Source organism: Lissotriton vulgaris, chromosome 7 (genome assembly GCF_964263255.1).
Source record: "Lissotriton vulgaris chromosome 7, aLisVul1.2, whole genome shotgun sequence".
NCBI classification, from domain to species: domain Eukaryota; kingdom Metazoa; phylum Chordata; class Amphibia; order Caudata; family Salamandridae; genus Lissotriton; species Lissotriton vulgaris.
Window position 1 is genome coordinate 346,812,219 of NC_141695.1, and position 17,581 is coordinate 346,829,799.

At 45.9% G+C, this 17,581-nt stretch overlaps 1 protein-coding gene across 2 annotated transcripts in view; it reads left to right on the forward strand.

The window, feature by feature from the left end:
* Positions 1 to 17,572, forward strand: part of PIH1D1 (PIH1 domain containing 1) — a 159,601-nt gene extending 142,029 nt beyond the window's left edge. For both annotated transcript variants that reach the window (XM_086930228.1, XM_086930229.1), the window contains exons 10-11: positions 1,721 to 1,864; positions 15,363 to 17,572. In XM_086930228.1, the coding sequence (XP_086786354.1) occupies positions 1,721 to 1,864; positions 15,363 to 15,398 (180 nt within the window). In that variant the 3' untranslated portion in view covers positions 15,399 to 17,572. The remainder of the gene's footprint in view (positions 1 to 1,720; positions 1,865 to 15,362) is intronic.
* Positions 17,573 to 17,581: the final 9 nt, after the last annotated feature.

Consider the following 17,581-nt stretch of genomic DNA (forward strand, 5'->3'; position numbering starts at 1 on the left):
AGAGAGTGCATTGCTACCTCTACATGGACCGTCTTGAGTAGTGTCAAAGTAATGTGCAGAGTCCACTTTAGAAACAAAGCCAAAGGGGATGAAGGACGGAGTGTTGAACATTGCAAGCAACTGATCTGGGTTTAATCCATCATCATTCTTTAGCTCACTCCGCCACCCCAGTTCAGACATGGCCATATGCAAATCAGTCTGACCCTGTGCCTCATGGGAACAGTCCAGCCCGAACTGCCAAGCCATGTCTTCCCTGGACCGGAACCAAGCATCCTGGGACCGGTTTCTGGCCAATCAGCCGTCATCAGCCAGGCTAGCTTGAATCCAGTGGCAAGTGTTGAACATTGCAAGCACTCACCCCCAGTTTTGCTTATGGCCATGTCTGAACTGGGGTGGCGGAGTGAGCTAAAGAATGATGATGGATTAAACCCAGATCAGTTGATTCGGGGTGAGTGCTTGCAATGTTCAACACTCCGTCCATCAGCCCCTTTGGTTTTGCTTTGTTCGCCCTAAGTTGCCAGGGTATGACCAGACGTGGGTCCCTTGCTCACTTTGCCACTGGATTCACGATAGCCTGACTGATGAGGGTTATGAACCCGAAACCAGTCCCAGGATGCTGGTTTACGGTCCAGGGAAGACAGGGCTTGGCAGTTCGGGCTGGACTGTTCCCATGAGGCACAGGGTCAGACTGATTTGTATATGGCCATTTCTGAACTGGGGTGGCAGAATGAGCTAAAGAATGAGGATGGATTTAACCCAGATCAGTTGACTGGGGGTGAGTGCTTGCAATGTTCAACACTCCGTCCATCATCCCCTTTGGTTTTCCACTTTAGAAGCAACATTCCTCGAATCCCTTTGGTTCCTCAGAAAGGACTTATTTCTTATAGGTGTTTCTTAACTCCAGCCAAACAAAAGCCTTGCTCCTCAAAGGGGTAATGGTCATCAGCCACTCAATGGGTAAATTCTTGACCAAAGAGACTATGACAACCAATTTGGTTCTAGAGATCTCTTGGACCTCCAGACATTATGCTTACGATGGTGCTCCATAATCCCTGGAATCAGCTAAAAGAAGACCAGTTGAGCTCAATGTAGTATATCTCTGGTTGATTTCAACCTTGGAACAATGGGTCTGTACTTCCATCCGTATGGTAGGACAACCTTTCCGTCTGGCAAGGCATATTTCTGGGGAACTGTTTGGGGCAAAATAGCTGAAGAACATTTAAATATCTAAACTTAATCTTCTTTGTGTTGAAAGACTTCTAACAGTGCTGAGACCTATGGAGGTGATGATTCAAACAGAGTGCGTTACAGGTCTTTTCTACAGTGGAAAACGAGGCAGGCACTAAGAGTGCTATGTATGACGTTTCCTTGTGTATGGGTTACAGCACTCAAAGCTCTGTAGGTAAAACAAATACCAAATTCGTTTCCAGTCCCATCTCTAATTTTAGGGGGATGAACACAAATTGGGAGTCTCCTTAAAGGTCTTTATTTGTGGCATTTACATTTGTGTGTGAGGAAAATGAAGACCTGAAGTAGGTTTTGTAACTTCCTCCTAACCACTAGGCTGTCATTTTTAAAGACCGTCATTGTAAATATTGAGTTTGTCCTTCAATAAGAAAACTTGGTCTGCTTTCTGAACTTGTGTCTGAGCTGTATGAGCAATGTTTTAGAATGCTAACACCATTCCAGTACAGTGCTAAATGTAACTTTATCATTCCAGCCTTCAGCCCGTTCATTGGTTTTGGACCTGGGTGAGGACCGGATCGTGTTGTGGGGACGCCCTGATCTCTATCACCTTGATGTTTTCATTCCTTATAACATTGTCCAGGAGGAGAGTGGAGCCCAATTCAACAAGAGCACCAAGGTAAGCCACAAAACTACTTTTTGCATTTCCATCATAATCAGTGGTGGCTGGTAACTACTGCGAGTGTGGAGGGCAGGGAAACTACATTAAATATATACATATATTTATTGACTTATCGTGCAACAGCCATCATCCTCGCTCCGGTCCTCTTCTTCTCTGTGACATCAGGGCCCCAGCCACCTCCCTTAACCAATCCTGGTGCTTCTCTCACGCTGCTCACCAGCATGAGAGAAACGCCAGGATTGAACGAAGCTGCCTTTGTCGGCACTCCTGAGGGCACTGGAGGACTGAACTTGCTCGCAACCCTGCTGGGCTGAGAGGTTGAAAGTACGCGCGTCTGGCTGCCCGTTTTGAAGACCGCTGGCCTAAGGGACATGTGCACAGGCAACCCTCTGCCTACCACTCCCCTCTGCTGCCACTCAGCAGTCCTGCCCCGCCCTGACACACTGTTCGGGACCGGTTGACAAAAAATAAAATGGTGATGAATTAACTTAATGTCCATTTTATATTTGTCTCTGGAGCATTTTAGTGTGGCGACGCTCGTCCACTACAATAGAGGAGCCGTCCCAGACCATAATGCAAGTACTGTTAAATTACAGCCTTTTCAGTTATACAAGTGGAGGCTTATAAGTACATCCTTATGTATCCTCATGTTATTGTCAGCTTCACTAGTAAGAGATTTTTGAGGAACTTCGAAAGTTTGCCGACCAAAACAAAGGCAATTAACTCCTTTTTCTTGCTCTCATCTTCCCGTATACTTTTTCCCAGGATATGTCCACAATGTTCTAGGTTTTAGAAGATAAAAAAGGCCTGATTTGAGTGTTTGTATTCAAGCTTCCCACATATGAACCAAAGATGCATAAAGGCCCTAAACTGGGTTTAGCCTGGAGGATCCTTGGTGTTTGCGTTTATCTTAAATCTTCAGAAAAGTGTTATTTCTCTGTACAGACATTTTAACTCTGGAACACTCTTCCAGCACAAACTGGGATAATCAATAATCATCCACATTGTGTAATGCATTAAAGTCCTGGCTGAACCCTAAAACTTGATCCTATAGACACAGGCTGCAAAATGCGATGATACACTTACACAACGACCTGCCTATTTCGCTCTTACTTCACATTCACTTTTATGCATAAGCACTGCCCCAATTAAGCTTCTCGACGACTGGAATAGTGGAATGCAGACTCTTGTCTAAGATGCATTTTTGACCTGCACTGGGTCCTTCTCTTTAAATTGTTACTGTCTGAGCTAGAACTTGCTCTTACCAAGTTCACTCTAGATACTTATAAGGGCAGATGATTAAGCACGTCTGGTAACTGTGAGAATCAGAAAAACTACTGGCTAACTCCAGGGTGGAGGGTGAAAATGCCAGACAATGCATTAGTCCAGATTTCATAGTTTTTCGATCTTGTCTACCAGGCAGCACCATCTGTCTGGTTGAAAGACCGATCATTGAACTTATAGGCTTACATCCTGCTCATTGCATACCATTGGTTGGCTTTATTGTCAATCGCTTTTGCTTGCATCTTTATCGGCTGCATTTCTCTTTTTTTTATTTGTCCCTTCCCGGTAGCACAGCCTCTTTGCAATCCTTTTTATTGGCTGCCTTGTATCCATCTACTGCTCACACTTAGGAACCTGTTTTTCTTTTCAGCATTAAATGAAATTGCATGTGTTTTCTAGTTCTCTCCCTCATGTGCTCCTTAATCTCTTGAAATACCCACACCTCATGACCCATTTTTAAAGTTTACTGAGTGAAAAGTATTTAAGAAATAAGCCATACTATTTAAATTGAAGACTTTGAATTCAATGCATAGTTGTGAGATACTTTAGAATGTTTGCATTTTCTTCAGTATTTTAAAATGTTTTTTTACTTTTTTTTACATTATACTTTACAGCCAAACATTGCCAAAGCCAACAGCTTGGCGTTCACATTGTAAAGACAAGACCTACTGGCTTTGCCAATGCTTGATACGATCTTTCCGGCATTACAGGCATGTTTAAAATGGTTCCAGAACTCTGTTGGCTACTCTTCATATTTTCAGTAAATACAGAGCACAGTCTTTGATCTCGAGGACTGCATCGTACAGCAAACATTGACTATCACAAAAGGTAACACTCTGGCCGATTTCTGCCAAACATTTTGTCCCTCCCGTCTGAAAAACGCAGGGAAGACAGATAACACCCGAACGGTTGTTGTCCTCTGATTCCAATGATTTATTTAGGGAGTCCTGGTTCTAAGGCAAACTAAAACAAAGCCTTGCACAGCTGCCTGCTGGCCCAGTGCCCTGCACTTAATTGGTGGTAGAAAGCTCTGAGGCAGCGGTCACGTGCCCCTCTTCTTTGGGGTCCTAAAATGAATTGCCGCAAGTGGGAACAGGGTATGTGACAACTTCCTCCTTCCTCTTGTCAACAGTGTGTCGGGGCCATAGTCCACTGGTTGCTTCTGTCCTTTGACAGCTCAAAGGGGAATTCACATACTCTTGTGAATGGAGGACTGGGACAACTGTCTTCTCTCCTGGGCCTCCTTGGACTGCAAAACAATCTGAATGTCTCTCAAGCCGTTTTTAGGTTTTGACTAGCAAATGCATGCGTAGGAAGTACGCATGCGCTAGGAAAAATCTTATGATCTGTGTGTGGAGTCGGGTCTACGCCCCCTCCTCCCATTGGCTAGCTCCATAAATGGAGGCTAGCCATTGGGAGAGGGCTCTGTCCGTCAATCTCGGACCAGATTCGGGGGCGTTCCCGAGAATTTTTGGCTTTTGGCGACGTCACGCTACGTCAGCCAAAAGCCCTCGAACGCCCCCGAATCTGGTCCGCCATTGACGTGTTTGTGCGGCGTCCGGCTCCTCGTCCAGCACGGCATGAAGGTGGTGGGCTGCGCCCGCAGCGTGGACAAAATAGAGGTAAATGATCATCACGCATCGCATTTATTTGCAAACCTCCCGTCTCATCACGGGGGTCGTCTCCCTGTGCTTACGTTTTCGAGGAAATGGGGGACGCGGGAGGTCACCTGTCTCCGAACAAAGTGAAATACAGGGGGTATTGCGCGGATGATGAATGGCTTCACATACCGACCACTGGGGCCGCTCATCCAGATCTACAAGGCACAGGCTAGGGGTGCTACTATGTATGGGGCAGAATTGTGGGGACATACATCCTGCCGCAGTCTGTCTTTGACCGAGAATAAATTCATCAGACAGATAGTCGCACTCCCGCCCAGCACCCCGCTCCTCCCCTTGAGGCTAGATCTGGGTCTGCGACCCATAGCTGACGAACTAGGCTTGAGACCCATAGCCTTCTGGCGAAGGCTGTGGAGCAGCGATGAACTTCTTGCCTACAGAGCGGAACTAATGGAGCTATTGACCTACCCGAAAGCGCTATTGATCCCCTGGATAAAATACATCCAAAACTCATGTATGGTATTGGGGCTACCCGAACTTTGGTCTAACCCTGCAAATGCCTCATTAAACATCTCAAAGAGAGCTCTGGCTATCGCTTATCATGAACAAAAACTAGCCACGGCCCTAGACAGCCAGTGTGAAGGGTCACTAACTTCTGTATTTGTGCAAAGTAAGGACTCGTACAGGTTGGAGAGGGTTTTAGATGCAATTTCCCCCGTGCTGGCCAGGAATCTGTTTCTCCAATGGAGATATGGCACATTGCCCTTACGGTCTTTTACCAGCTCCTGGTCATCACCCCCCTCCACCAAGCAGTGCCCGGCTTGCGCTGCCGCAGAGGAAAGCGATCTACATGTGGTCCTGTTTTGCCCAGTGTACAAGGCAGCGAGGAAATATTGGCTCCTACCATTGATTAGAAACCTGGGTTGTAGGGAGTATCTCCCAATGTATAGAATTTTAAAAACTGATGCCTCTAGCCTAACCGTGTTTGTATTGGCAAAATTCCTCACCAACGTCTGGCACACCCGCACCTGTATTCTGAAGACGCAGGCTCCCTCTTAATTTTAAGGTCCACAGTTCCTTTTAATGTAATTTTATCAGTATGTAGGCTCAAGGTTTTACACTGTATAAAAAATGTATTGATTGATTATGTATGTTGATTTGATAGTGATTATATATGTTTTATTGTATATCTTTGATGGCCAACGGCCGAAATAAAGATTGAATGATGAAACCGCTCTCAGCTTCACTTTTCCCCGTCGCGGCTCTTTAACCACATTTTCCATTCAAGGTGCGCACGGGTTTTCTGCCAGAGTTCGCTGACCTTTGCTGTTAGGGTTCACGTGATTTTTCTTTTTCTCCTAGCTAGGGATCAAAGGGGCTCAGAGAGCTTCGCACCTTGTCCATGATTGATCCATATGATTTTTTTTTATGTGTCGGGATTCACGCAGGCTTTTCCTGTGCGAGTCACATGTTTTTTTCCCTCAAAGGATTTTCTCGGTAGGGTTCACCGCCTCTCGCTGTCAGGGTTCAAAGCAGTTTCCTGCCAGGTTCGCACAAACACAAAGAGCTCCGATCAGCTCCATTATGCATGCAATCCGCCCCCTTTTATTTCTTTTTTTTAATATCAAAACGAGTGTTTTAGTTGATCCGCGAAGGGAAGTTTATTTGAGATGCCCTCATTAGAGTCGTGTATATACATATGTTTAGTCCACATCGGGGTAAGCTGAGAGGACAGGAGCCCCCGTAAAACTGAAGGGGTGGGCGTTCGGGCTTCAGACGAGGAAGGGCGCACCTGATCCCGCGGGCACAGCCACGTTTGGTGCTCCCTCTTGGCACTTGGCGTCACTTATGTTTCCTTCTGTGCCCTCCACTGTGCTTTTGGGATGGCAGTTTAGCTTATTCCCTGAGGTGCTTAGCTGTTTAATTATTTCGATAATTGCTAAACGTTAAAAACACGCATTTACGGCTAAATTAAAGCTATTGCTTGCTAAACTCTGTCTGAAAAAATAACTTCAACCATAAATATAGTGTGCATCGCTTTTGGCAACCTTAGCTAGAGTAGGGTTGCTACCTCTAACTTTTGAGACGAGGTTTTAGAGCAGTTTTAATTGTTGTTTGGTTCAGATTAGAGAAACCGAGGAGCAGGTAGAAGTAATTTGTTACGTTTCTTTGCAGTTTGATAACGCGCTGAACTGTTGCTTTAATGGCCACCAGCGTAGAATGGCGTACAAAAGGGTAATAGAACAGAGGAGGTGCAGCCCCGGCGCACCCCTATTCTGAAATACTGACTTAGTCACTCACTCATGCAATCACTTGCATCAACAATCTGAAGGGTTCAGTCTGGGGAAGTTTTCTCAAATGAATGTCCAATGTTTCTATATGTTATTTCTATAGCACAAAGTAAGCCAAAAGGCAGCGGAGCACTGTGCATTGAAAGAAAGGTGATGGAAACGTGAGAGTGACTGTAAAAGTCAGGAGTTACATAATAGTGAAAATAAAATTAGCGGGGCTCAGTTGCTATTAGTTTTCTTTCATGTGGACCTCTGCAAATATTACATAGAAGCAAACATTCTATAGGTTTCTTGGCTCAATGAAAAATGTGTTGCGATGTTTTTGACACGCAGTGAAATCGTTTTATTTTTTTCCCCATGCCGCCCTCAGAATGTGATATTTCTGAACTGCCACGTTCTGTTTACTCGTGTCTGCTGTTCAAGTAGGGAACAGTGCAATACACAGAAAATAAATCTGATAAAAACATGAATGTCTGCACTCCGATACATGGCTATATGTCACTCTCCTTGTACAGGGGATGCCGCACAAATCACGTATAACCGCTGCGCTGCAGAACTTAAGTGATAAATCGACGGGTATTGTGCCACATACAATCAAGTGTTTGCTTTATCCACGAGGAGGAAAAATCCGCTGGAGAATACATGGCGGAAATGCATGTTCGCAGCTTTTCACTGTACCTTTTTCACCATAAGGAAATATTTCCCCTGTGGGTTAATCCATTCTCATTCACATGTAAGAAATACGGTGAGGCGGTTAAGTCAGGGGTGTAGCTTAAGATGGGGCGGAGGGCGAGAGGGGGGTTACACCCTCCCTAATATATGTATCTCCTAATAGAATGGTAGGGGTGCTTTCAGTCGGGTAGGTTGAGAATGAGATGCCAGTTGGATTTCAGCAGGAATTTCTACATACCCACAGACAAAAACGCATAGGCACTCCAGTTTTGAAAGTCTTCAAAAATGTTTTTTTTATTTTCAAAATATTGTGTTCTCTTTCCTAGTACTCCTACCAAATCGCATTCCTCTCCCTTACCCCATGGACGCCTCTCACTTTTTGTCATATAATTTATTTAAAAGTTTTATAACGTCAAGATTGTCAGAAAATTTGAATCCCCCACTCAATGGAACGGGGAGGGGGACATGCGCGCGGGCTTGGACTCTTCCCACAGGCAGGCAGCGGAAGGATGGAGGGATGGACACGTGAGCTGATGAATGGATGGATGAACGGCGCATGCTTTGATAGATGAGTGGCAGGAAGAATGAGCGGATGGGTGAGTGGGTGGGAGGATGAGCGGATGAATAAGTGGGTGGGAGGATGAGTGGGTGGAAGGATGAGTAGGTGGATGGATGAGTGGGTGGATGGATGAGCGGATGGATGAGTAGGTGGAAGGATGAGCGGATGGATGCATGGGTGGAAGGATGAGCGGATGGATGAGTGAGAGGATGGATGAGCGGGTGGAAGGATGAGCAGATTGATGAGTGGGTGGATGGATGTGTGAGCGGATGGATGAGTAGGTGGAAGGATGAGTGGATGGATGAGTAGATGGATGAGTAGGTGGAAGGATGAGTGGATGGATGGATGAGTGGGTGGATGGATGAGGTGGTGGAAGGATGAGCGGATGGATGAGTAGGTGGAAGGATGAGCGGATGGATGAGTGGGCGGATGGATGAGTGGGCGGATGGATGAGTGGGCGGATGGATGAGTGGGCGGATGGATGAGTGGGCGGATGGATGAGTAGGTGGAAGGATGAGCGGATGGATGAGTGGGTGGATGGATGGATGAGTAGGTGGAAGGATGAGTGGATGGATGAGTAGGTGGAACGATGAGCAGGCGGATGGGTGGGTGGAAGGATGAGCATATGGATGAGTGAGTGGATGGATGAGTAGGTGGGCAGCTGGAGGGAGGGACGAGGGAGCGGATGTATGATGAGGTCGGCGGGCGCCTGCTTTGATAGATGAGTGGGTACCAGAATGGACAAGTGGGCAGCTGGGTGGGTGAATGAAGAGATTGGCAAGTGCATGCGTAGATAGATGAGCGGGTGGATCAGTGGCTGGGTGTTCAGATGGGTTAGATGAGTGGTTGAATTTGCTATTGTAAATGACAATGCCATTTATTTATGTTAAAAAAAAACAAATAAAAATAATGTCAAGAGCAATGCCAATAGCTCTAACTTTAACAAAGGCAAAACCATTGCATTGTAAATGCTTGTTGGGTGTCTCTACATGCGACAAAGCAAGGTACTAGGAGTAAACGAACAGCATAACATGTAAGGCAATCTATCACAGCCACTTAAGACGATTGTACATGAGCAATAAAACCACACAGTGGAGCAAACCTGACCAACAATTGCTCCCATCAGACTTTATGGCGGCCTTATCCTATCCTTAGAAGTGAAGGCATGGAGCCATATATAGGGGCTCACCCACCCCTGCCCACCTGGCATGTAGAGGACTTCAACATGAATCCAGTGTTCCATTCCCGAAATGCTGTCACTGTTTTACTGACCTGTTTAGTTTCAACAGTGTGATAATCTACATGCCTCCCCTGAAGACCCAAGCCTTCAGTCCTTTCTTCACCTGCAAGAAGCAGACGTCTGTTACAGATGCACACAATGTCTGCCTTTCAGGCTGCGACTGGGACAGAAAATAAGCCTAGGCGCTAAAACAAAGTGGCGCACGTTAGCGAATCAGATGGCTAAAAAAGTGCCCCACATTTGCAAATGGGGCAGTTTTTGAACTATTAAAGACATGCTCTATAGGTGTTTTGGAGTGCAAGGGAGTCTGCATGCATTTGTGTTTGCTGCTAAGCAAAGGACCTGTTAAACTGCCCTTTTGGCACTTCCACATTATCCTAAAGGCCACTTCAACCCTGCTATCTTTGGTGTCTCATATGACAAATGCTCCCTCATGTATTTAAAAGCCATCAGGTAGCGAAAGGCGAAGCTGTATGTTGCCATACACAAGGACTTAGACCAATCTCACGCAAAGTCGTGTGCCTGCTCCATAGCGCAGTCCCGTCCAGATCACCATTAAGGCAAGGTTAAAAGGTAAGTCTTGCCAGGAGCACAAGAGGTCCAGGTGGGAGTCCCCTCCTTGTTTTTCTGCTTCAGGGACAGATCGAGCAGTCGTCACTCAAACAGCCAGGCTCTGCGCCATTTGTCCAACTCCGACCCTCTGCCCCACGGTTCTCAGTCATCTTCGACTATGCAGCTGATGGAGGCCTTCAGCAAGGACATGCTGCTGCCATTACTGACGATTCCGGACCCACCTGGGGCACCTTTAGGCTCTATGGTTCTGCCGGCACCCTCGTAGGACTTCCGCGGCTGGGATGGGTTCCTCCACTGTGCTAACTGACTCATTGGGCCTCAGCCTAGCTCCCTGGTGGATCCAGACCACGCCTCCAGTCCTTTGCTGAAAACCTCGCTGGTTCCTGCTGGTTCAGTCACATCCTCCGCTTCAAAGGCACTGGTTTTGGATATGAGCCCAATGCCAATTTCAGAACTGGAGTGGAATGATGTCATGTTGCATGATCACTGAGGTACAGTCCTTGGTGGCGAAAGATTGTCCTGCAGCACATTTGTCTCAACACCAGTATATCCGGGGTTGAGACAGGCCAGGTTTGGGTTAGATTCAGATGCGATAAAAGGCCTTCAGAATGTTCTGCATGACGAAAATGCTGAAGAGGAGGCTGACTGTTTGTTACCCCCTCATTATACTGATGCTGGTTTGTATTTAGACCTTAAGAATGATCGAGGCTCTTCAAATTCAGAGCCTTTGTTGCTCTTAAGTGAAGCCCTGACAGAAGCTTTGATGGTTGCGTGGTCCAAGCCATGTTGGTGCTGCTGGTGAGTTGCCCCATTGCTAGATGCCGTAGACATGCTCTATGGACCGAGCCTTTTTGGCGCAGTACCCCAAGACAGAGTATCTTGGCCAGCAAGGTTGATTGTATTGTCTTCCCTTCTGCCCTGCCTGACAGAGAAGCTATGTGCATGTGCTTTGTATGGGGTTTTCTGTATTTCCAGCTTGGGGGATGAGGTCTCTCAATGCGGTTTGCTTGTTGGGGAGATGTACTCATATTCTATGGGATATGACGAGAGAGCTCTTGCCCTGTGGAGTCACAAAATATCTTATCCAGGCAGCGCACAATAGACAGGACATAGCTAAGTACATTTTGTGGGCTGATCTGGACACCACACACTCCCCTGCCATCCTGTGGGTAGTAGTGTGTTGATTCAGTGTTATGACTGGATACTCACCATGGGTTATTCCGGATGTGTGCAGGAATCCGTTACGGATGTGCTGTTTAGGGATACTTCAGATTCACATTGGAGTGGTTCAAAGGTAGCTGTGCTATGCTTCCTCCTTGGCTTGCTATCGCCAGCCTGCCTCTTCCACCAACAATACTGCAAGTTTACAGATTACTCCCAAGGTCTGGTTTACCACCAAAGGTGGCTCAAGTGGGACACAGCAGTGCAGAGGACATAGGCACTGCCGAGGTCGGTCCTCTTCCTCCGCTGCACCTGCCGCAACTGCAACTAAGTCGCCTTGATTCCTCCTGTGATGGTCATTTGCAGCCAGTAGGGGCAGAATATGTTTTTATCTACCTTGCTAGAGTGCAGTTACCTCAGACCAGTGGGCTATGCAGGTGTTCAGTGTGGTTATGTCATTCCTTTTCTGTCACCTTCCCTCCTATTTTTGCTCAGACTTCGGAGGAACATATCCTCTACCTTTGCAAATGACGTACAGATATTGCTGGCTAAAAAGAACACTAAAGAAAGTTCCCCGAGGGGTAAAAGGTGCTACTCCCCTTCCAGGTAATGATTGTGGACCGTCGGTTCCTCAGTACTTCCTTTGGAAGGAACAACTCAAGCTGTTAACCCTGGCTAAGTTCCTCTCTGCTCTAGATCTAGGGTCGGAGGATGTCCTTGGACTTGCAGGACACATACTTTCATGTACCGCTGTCCTAATGATATTTCCTCCTCTTTGTTGTGGGGTCAGACACATTAGCCCATCTGCGTAGGTCGGGGTACATGTTTTCCAGTTTAAAGGTGCCGCCAAGCACCAGCTAACATTTAGTCAGCACCTAGCGGAGGAGCAGGAAAAATGCTCCCTCTCGCTGGGAGCAGACTTTTAAATTATTTCCCAGCCCGCTGTGAAGCAGACAGGGAAACAGATAGAAAAATTACTCCTGCACGCAGGTAGCAGCATTTTTGCTGCTCCCTGCTTGCGGAAGCAGTGCTGGCTCCCGCTTGAGGCAAGAAGCCGGCAGAGATCATAAGGAGAGCCGCAGAGACACTGGGTGGGGCCAGACACCCACAATTATTGAGTGGCTGGTCCCTGGGGAATGGGTTCCATGGGGCCAAAATCAGCCCGGATTGGGGGGGAGGCTGCATGCCACCCTCCCAAATAAAAAACATACAGAGCCGGGCTGGGGTCCCAGGGTCAAATTGTCTTTGGAGGGAGTGCGAGGGGGGATGAAATGTCCCCCTAGTTTTTGATGGCTGCGCCCCAAGAGATTGGGTCCCCAGGGCTAAAATCGGCCTGGGGGGGGTCTGTGTTTCCCCCTCGCGGATTGTCTGCGTGTGATGAGTTGGCCACTGGGCCTGACGCAAGCCAGGTCCTATGGCCAACCCTCCACCGAGCCAAAGCACCATGTTGGGAGCCTGCAGAGGGCTGGGGGCACACACACATCCGAGATTAATACATTTATTGGCTTGTATGCTTTTGTATGTTTATGTGTTGCATTATATGGAAATGTATTCTGGGAAAAAAATCTTTGGATTGAACTAAATTGTAGATACTTTAAGTTACATTTTTGCCAAGAAGGGTGTAAAATTATAAAATGTCATGTTTTGGCCTTTATATAATTGTTGTCTTATGCTGCCTCTGCTTTTCTATTCCTTCAGGCTCTCTTAGCCTTTCCTTTTCATTCTATCCTTGAGAATGGCATTGTTTGGCTTACCATTTCTTGACCACTTCAGGAGGTTCTCCAAAACTCCTTACCCTTCGCCCACCTCTATGAAGGCTGCTGGTGCTTTATTCTTGTCCTCAGGGTGACAATGTTGTGTGCCATGTCAGGCTTCAAATGCCTCGAGGCTCCCTCTTGCTACCAATAATTAAGGCATATAAAGAGCTGAACGTGAAGGACTTTCCTCTTCCTACATTTGTTCAGCTGGTAACTCTTCATGTGAGAGTTTGTGCATTGTGAATAATTTATTTGTACCCAGTAGGGCTGTCTCTGCTCTAGAACCTTTTCAAGAACTCTATTGTCACTTTACTATCCCTTTAGAACCTACATTACTGCTTTACCGTTCCACTGCTTCTTAGTTCGTTTCTTTCCCCTCACAAATCATGCATTGGCCGTCTCTAGCAAATGAACTCGGTCCAGGTTATATTACCAGTCTAGCCGTGAGATTATTTGGTAGATTCTAAAAACCCTTTTACTAACTCTCTCTTCTTGATATACCAGAATACTTGGCACATAAGCTCCAGCTCATTCAGTATGCAGCAGCTAGACCAAGGGTCTTCCAACACACTCGTCTAATTTGGCTTGCCCGGTTGATCTACACTGGCTTCCTGCGGCCAACCATAAAAAATTTAAGGCAGTTTACATTTGCCAACTGGCCTGTACAGTCAAGCACTCTTATCATAAAGTTCTGTATTATCTACTTCTCTCCCAGACTGATGCTTTCTTCCTTAGCCATCTTCTATAGATGCCTCCTATCACCAAAATGTGTATGGGGAGGCTGCTCATTTTCATTTTAGCTGCTAAATATTGTAATGGAATTCCCTGCTTGAAAAAAATAACTCTGTGCAAAACCTATAGTTGGGCTTTTGAGTCTTCTTGAAGTGACAGTTGCAGCTCTAAGGTGGAGGAGCCTCGCCCCACTGAGCAGGTCGAAAAAGGAAAAAATAAAATGATAAGAACTCATTGTTATCATTATTTTATTTTTCCCCTTGTTCAGCTGGGGTGGGGCGGGCTGTTCTGCTCCCAGGGGAGGAGTGGTTTGCCCGCTCCAAGTGTGCATGGGGCTTTGGCCGGCCAAACCGTCATGCACACTTTGCATGTTCTCATTACTACCTGCATGGAGAACATGCCCAGCCTCACATTCTCTGGCAAATCACAATGCTGCATTGCAGCGTTGTGTTTGGCTATCAGGAGTCTGGGAGCCTGGTGCATCCTGCTTCCTGCCATGGAAGCGTGGAGGAGGACCGAGAGGAGGAGGCAGCAACGGCGGGCGGCAGCGGCAAACACGTAAGTGTAAATTAAAAATATTTAATTCCCTCCTCCCCTACCCCGCAACCTGCCCCCACTGCCTTCAAATACCAGCTGCCACTGTCTACTAGTGCAAGTATTGGGTAGCAGCGGGCTCTTCAAGTTTGTAATTCATTCTTTGTTTCTCTGCCCCGCCTCCCCTCATGCTTCCAATGTTTCTCCGCCCCCTCATGGTACCAGTTGTTCCCTTCTTCTTTGGGACTAACTGTGCTCCTTTGCCACTTTATGCTACTGGTTCATCTCAGCCCACTCTGGGCGCCACTGTCCTTTGCCCCTTCTTTAACCTCTTAAGCTGCAAAAACTCTGTCAATTTTGACCTTTGTTGCATTGCTGGATGTTGCTTCTATAGTCGAAAGCAGAACGTGACTGCCTCACCTTTTCTTCCCTCCCCTCCCCTCCTCTTCCCTCCCTCTCCCCCCCCCCGCTGTGGTAAGAATGCTGATGCACTCTTACTCGGGGAAGACCAAGCAGATGAAAGTACATAGAAACATCTGCATACGTTGTGCACTCGCATGTACAAAATGGAAAAATAATGAATAACGAGAGTGAAGTGCAGGATTCGTAGAGTCATCGTGTGTGTTTACATATAAAATGCAGCATCAGCAACAGATTTAAAAGGTAACGTTTTTAGAAAAAAATCAGGTTTCCTAAAAGTCATGGACGGCATTAAACGACAATTACGACATAATTGAACACAACATAACTGAATTTATCAATGGCCAGTGATGTATCTATGGAGTACCACATGTGCCACCCTTCAAATGTTTTAAGTGATAGCATCGTTTGGAGTCTTCAGTGTTCCTTCTGCAGCTCATGAGTCCAAACTAGTTGTGGAGGGGGAAGGTTATTTGTTCCTGATTCACAATGAGGGTGATTTATACTGGCTTGTTTCTTTAAAGCCAGACCGTGTAAGGGGTCTCTCTTGCCTGGACGTGTACTTGGGTGTTTCTCAAGGCTGTGACTCTCGGATTGGGAGGATGAGTGTCAGTGTATGTAACTGGACTTTTCTAATGTTCTTGTTATTACAGGTGCTGACCATTACAATGCCAGTGCAGCCAGCATAGTGAGAAGGATTCCCTACGCGTGTGTGCCGCGGCTCTACTCCCCACAACTACGAACCAGGGATCCTTCGGAGCAGTTATGGGTCTTTCTGCAGTGCCTATAGAAACCCTGAGTCTGTGGCAGCTAGCCTCTCAGAGGTGAAGAAGGCTGGCACCTGATGCCATGTAGTATTTATCATCACATGCGTCTGTTGGTATTGCCATTCAACGCATGCTGTGTCAGCGAGCATGGGTTTCCCGAGGGCATGAGCAAACTCATTTTGTCCTCGCTTTAATTTTTACTAAATTGCAAACCGACTTTAAAGGACATTTTGTTTTGCCAGATTTTGCTTTTAACAAGTTTTTTGCCTGTTAAGAGTGTTTCCCAGGGCATGTGCATCATCCCCCAGGCCACAGGGTGCCTAGTTTTCACCTGAGCGAATCTCTACACACAGTGGATACCTGATGTACATATAAATGTGGAGCAGTATTAAAATGTTTAGACCTTATTTACCAAGATGGATGAGGTATCAAAAAGGAAGTTTTGGAGTTGCTAAGAATAGCCTAATGATCTGCTGCATGCATCCCTGCCATTAAAAGTCTATATGAACATTGTAAACTACTGCTTAGATAAGGGGTCTCGAATGTCGGTAGAGAGGGGTAGAATCAAGTCAGACTTTTATGATCATGACTATGTAAATGATTTCAGTTTAAGTTAATTTTACATAAATTCACTTATGCGAATATGATTTTAAAAAAAGCATGAATCGAGGTGCTTCCTCATTTGTGTAGCTGCTAACTGTCCGTTTTTTGCAGAGACAGTCATGGCAAGTTGGCGACTGTCCCGGGTAATTCACTCTCTCGGGACAGTCCTGGCGACTGCACTTCAGAGAGAAATGCAAGGAATTAAGATGGGAATTTTAAACTGTAGGCTAAAGTAGCCGAGTTGGAAAAATGCTCCAATGCAGCTCGTTGGGAGACTTTTTCCAACTCAGCTACTTTGGCCTTAAGTTTGAAATTCCCGTCTCAATTCCCTGCAATTCTCTATTCATTGAGTAGACCCTATAATCTGCACTGTGATAAGTAGGCAGAGTTAAATTATGTGAATTGTTTGGTTTGGGCAGAACTTTGGGGCAGTGGGGATGGTAAATTTTCAAGTACGTAATTGACAGCTGTGATGAAAAGTGTCCATGGAATTTCTTTTGAAATGTTGGTACCTATGCATTTGTAGGGCACTCACGGCTGAAATCCAATGCCGCAAGTGAGGCAGGACATCAATGGTTTTCTGTAAATCCTGAGGTATTGGGCACTGCACTGATTGCTGGTGTAATCTGAGCAGTCCTAACAGCCACTAGCTCTAATTCTTGCAGGGACTACACCAGGGGTCTACAACCTTTTCTATAATATGAGTACCTTGCATTTAATGGAGATCACCCCTAGCTACTAATATTAGTTATGTCATAATAGTGACTACATCAAACAAGATTACATTAGTGGCCACCATATGCAAGATTGCTAGTAGTCATCACCTCACTGCATCAAACAGGGGCTCCAGCGGTAATGTAAAAAGGCTTTGTCAATTTTAGAGGCCTCTGCATGGGTAAAACATAACAGCCATTGCTGCAATGCCCCTGGTACCAAAGTAATAATATCAGTAAAAAGTTGCCACAACACTACTCAATTTATCAGCCAACTATCGACTTAAAAAGTTTTGGCAATTGAACATTTTTTCTCCAAACATCAGCTTACAAGTTCTGAAAATGTGCAGATTTTCGTCTAGAATATACACTCTCAATGTTGGTATAGGTATATTAATTCAACCAAGAAAAAGCTTTCAATTAAGATGGCTGGGGTGCAAACAGGAGAGCTACTTTCAGGTAGCTGGGGAGCTACCAGTAGCTTACAAGCTATTGGTTGGAGACGCCTGGACTACACAGACATCTGGGTGATAATGTAATGGAGACAGAGCATGTCTCTGAATGTAACCAAACCTCTGATGCAGTCAGTAGCTGTGCTCTGAAATAATCCAAGAATTCAAGATTTTTTCCAGTGGCTCTGTATTTGTTGGTAAACCCCATGTTTGTAACTGCAGATATTTGAATTGCATCCTAAGAAATACTGTTCAGTCAAAGTTTAAAAGCATTTACATTAACAAAGTAACAAAATGTTTGCCTAATAAATATTTTTTTATTTAAAAATGGTTGTGC